Genomic DNA, 4,254 nt, shown 5'->3' on the forward strand with positions numbered 1-4,254 from the left:
AAATCAACTATATTTTTTTGAATCTATTCAATTGTCATTAAACTCGCTTAAAGGTCAAAGTCCTCCAGTCGGTCGCCGCTAATAGCATCATTCTATCTACAGCATGAATGCAGCGAATTCATGACAGCTTGCTGTCGCTGTCATTGTTAGTTTGTATTGCGCCATTCCTTCTATTCCGTTTGTTGTACAACGGGTCTTCAACACGTTTTAATCTGGAAGCATCAAATGTATAGAAATAAACTTATATTTTAATCGAAATAATACTTTGTTGTCTTAAATTCACTACAAACATACCACTATTCGCATAAAACCATTTCATTTTCTTGGACTTAATCGGAATTTATTGATCAAAACGAGAGTTAGGTAAGAACAATATTTTTTTCATTCTACCAGGATCGTTTATTGAATTTTACGAACAAAAAGACTAAAAACCTCAATGGAAATAACTTCCAGAAAATTCACTCTATCAAATCCAAAGATTTTGACTCGAGCTAGTTGGACATTTGTTCCCGAGATTGTGGTGAACGCATTGACCTTCTCTTTCTTAACAGCAATCTAGACAGTTCGAGTCGATGTCTAATAAACCCAATCCCCTCTATTTCACTGCTCGAAAATTAATTCTATCTGTTTTTCGGTTCCGTTTCCACTGTAGATTCGAAAATGTTGAGCTGGAGCGACGAAATGGATAATATGCTTGGTGTGATAAATCGCCAAGTAAAACATTCCTTGACCAAAATCAAACTGGCACTCAAATGCGATGGTCTATCGCTCAATGCTGATTTCGGGCAATATTTTTTGCGGGTCACAAATGATCGGTGAGTTGTGATATTAGAATTTAAACCATATGACGACTAATTATTGTTAATTTTGTGCAGGATCAAGAGTTCGTATGATGAATTCGAATTTTATTCAAATTTTGTGGACCAGGCGAGCATTGTAACAGATGGGAACATTCCATCAGGCGATATCTCGTGGACGATGCGATCAATTGATACCAAGAACCAAGACATCGACGATTTTCGAAACCGGTTTACTAGTCCCTTCGAAATCATTGACTCTAGTGATGAAGAAGATCCGGCGATAAGTCAGCTGAAATTGGAATCATCGGAAACAACATTTGACAGTCCGTACGATAATAACCGCGACGATTTTCAAAACGAAGAGGATGGAAGTTACATCGAAAGTGCCACGACAGAAGCTGCAATCGCAAAATTGCATGGGACGAAGTCACATAGCATTGGTTACAAGAAAGATATTTGGAAAAGCAAAGAAGAAACTGAAAACGCGACGAAAGTCAAAGAAGTGGCAGTGAACGATGGTGTCCCGTTGATTGTCGGTCGTGTAAATCGCAATACAGGCACAAGAAACCAGACGGATTTAGAGAAGCGATACAAGTGCCAACTTTGTGATTATGCCACTAAGCACAACAATCTTGCTCGTCACATGCGTACTCACACCGGTGAAAAACTATATCGATGTGATAGTTGCCGCAAAGAATTCACCAGTATGCAGAACCTGAAGAGGCATAAAGTATCTCACATCAATGAATTTCAATTCCACTGTCGAGGTTGTCTTAAGGGATTTCTGCAGAAGGACAATCAAGAAGCCCATGAAAAAGTGTGCAAATTGCGTCGGTATGAATGTCATATCTGCAAAAAGTTTGTCACTGTGGGTAGAACTCAGTTGAAGCAGCATATGCGAAAGCACAACGGTGAAAAACCGTATCGATGCGAGATTTGTATGAAGTCTTTCACGCAAAAAATTAATATGAAGAGACATTTGGACAACATTCACAATTCGATCAACCCATAAATTCAACCATTCAAACAGTTTTGTTCAACTATTGCTACCGAACATTATACGAGCCACATTAGACAACATTTTCAACATCAAATAAGGTTATATATTATCATGTTATATGCCTTCAGCAATTGGGCTATTCTTTGAAAAAGCAATAGGTTAATGTTTTCTTTAAAATGCTTAAATAAAATTGAATTTCAAAATATCGTTTTATCATTTATGGGACGAGATCAATATGTAATCTCAAGCAATTTCCAGCGTTACTAACCAAACAAAACTAAAGGTGGCGAACTGCATTCGACAAAAAGCAATGGAAAAGTGGCGAAGTTGGCGAAATTTATTTTGACAGCTAGTCAATCAGTGTTCCATCGCCACTATCATTCCCTTTCGTTTGCGCAAAGCACACACAAGACGTATATAGAGTGTTCCACATATTCTACCTTCATTAATTAATAAAATTACCATCAAGACCATAAAGTATAATCATACTTATCCAGACGAATCCAGACTTCATAAAGGTAAGATTTACATTGGCATTGCCCAGTATTTTCTACTAAATTGCATTAAGGAGACGTCTATGAGATTGGTTCATGGCGTGCATAATGGTTCATGGCGTGTTTGTGCGTTGTTGAAGTTGAAACCATTAGCTAGGTGTGCGGGAAAGTAGAAAATTCGGTTGTTCAAAAAACAGTATAGCGTCCCATACAAATCTTGAATGATTGTTAAAGATAATTTGTTCTACCACATTGGCCCTTGGCCAAATTCCAATTCTAGCGAATATTCTATTCGTGTCAAGCACAATGGGAATAAGCAAATTTAAATATAATTTATTTGATCATTTGAGACTTCATTTTCTTTCTTTTTCTTGAAATTAGATGAATACAATGGATTGGAGAAATGAAATGAACCAAATGTTCATTGCGTTCGATCGTCAAGCCATCCATACTTTGACGCAAATAAATTTGGCATTCAAGCGAGCCGGTCTCTCATTTGATCAGGATTTTCAGCATTACTTTTTGGAAACGTCAAAAGAACGGTACGCATAATATCATTCTCTTTCAATTTCCCAAGTACTGCAAGTGAGAAATTTGAATTTATTTAAACGTTCTTATGCTACATAGATTGGAAGCGACCTATCGTCACTTCGTGATCAATTTACAGCTTGAAGAAAAATGGTTCAATTGCACTGCCACTAGAACACAGTTGTTCGATTTCACAGATGGTGACCAACTGAAAAGCAATGAGTCAATTCCAAAGTTTGATTTAATCGATATCGATGACTCAAGTGATGAAGAAGATCAAATTAAGACGGAATCGTCGGTAGCTGCATTTGGCAACCAGTGCGATGATAATGATGAAACATCGGAATGGAACGATTTTTTTCAAACTTATGCGCCGAACACAAACTCACGTGATCTGAACTATCAAACAACGAATGAACAAGCATCCACTGGCACATTGCAAAATGGACGAAATATCATGGATGGTGCAAAAAGCTTCAAAAATAAAGGAAGATTGATTGATTGTCAAAGAAAAGATGCTGAATCGTCCTTGAATTCAACATCATTGGCGAATAAAGAATCATCAAAACAATTGGATATGAAGAAACGACACAAGTGCCAATTTTGTGAATATTCCAGCAATCTCAAGGGGGACCTCAAAAGACACACGCGTACCCACACAGGCGAGAAGCCTTATCAATGTGAAATTTGCCGCAAAGGATTCACAATTCTGCAAAACATGAAGAAGCACAAAGTGACTCACACCAACGAAATCCCGTTTCATTGCCGAGGTTGTTACAGTGGATTTTCCCAGAAGATCGACCATGAAGTCCATGAAAAAGTGTGCAAAAATCGTCGATATGAATGTCATATATGCAAGAAGTTTGTCACTGTTAGTACAGCTTTGTTGAAGATGCATATGCGAAAGCATAACGGTGAAAAACCCTTTCGATGCGAGATTTGTATGATGCGTTTTACACTCAAAGGTAGTCTGAAGACACATTTGAACACAATCCACACCAAAATCAACCATTGAATAATTACATCCATTTCTAAAATATTTCCAACATTCTTGTCGATATTGAAGCTCAAACTTTCATATTAATTGAAGGTTAAATCAAGCAGCCTTCAGCGAACAAAATAAATTTGCTGAAAAACTGTTTGAAAAAATCAGCAAACTTCCATGGAATCACCAAAACCGATTTGATTCAATACAAATATAACCATTTAAATTTAAAAAAAGCTATATTATAAGCGATTATAACTATTACTAACATTCTTCTGAAACCACACACCTGAATATTCATATAAAATGATCAATTTCAATAAATGACTGATTTGTTAAATATGAAAATTCCTTCTTTTATTCAAAATAAAATATATTTTCGAATCTAATTTTTAAAATGTTATTAAATTGGACCATTCCATGTATTTCAGCATCGTTGGATCTCAT

At 36.4% G+C, this 4,254-nt stretch overlaps 1 protein-coding gene across 1 annotated transcript; it reads left to right on the plus strand.

Moving 5' to 3' along the window:
• Window positions 1-652: 652 nt before the first annotated feature.
• Window positions 653-3,555, plus strand: LOC116351609 (zinc finger protein 184-like; the record flags this gene model as incomplete). Its single annotated transcript, XM_031783733.1, has 3 exons — window positions 653-815; window positions 876-1,777; window positions 3,467-3,555. Coding segments are annotated over 3 exons (1,154 nt in total), but the record flags the coding sequence as incomplete, so codon positions are not given.
• Between the last annotated feature and the right edge of the window lie 699 nt (window positions 3,556-4,254).

The sequence above is a fragment of the Contarinia nasturtii genome, unplaced genomic scaffold, assembly GCF_009176525.2.
Source record: "Contarinia nasturtii isolate CC-2019 unplaced genomic scaffold, AAFC_CNas_1.1 Cnas_scaffold_5837, whole genome shotgun sequence".
Lineage (NCBI taxonomy): Eukaryota > Metazoa > Arthropoda > Insecta > Diptera > Cecidomyiidae > Contarinia > Contarinia nasturtii.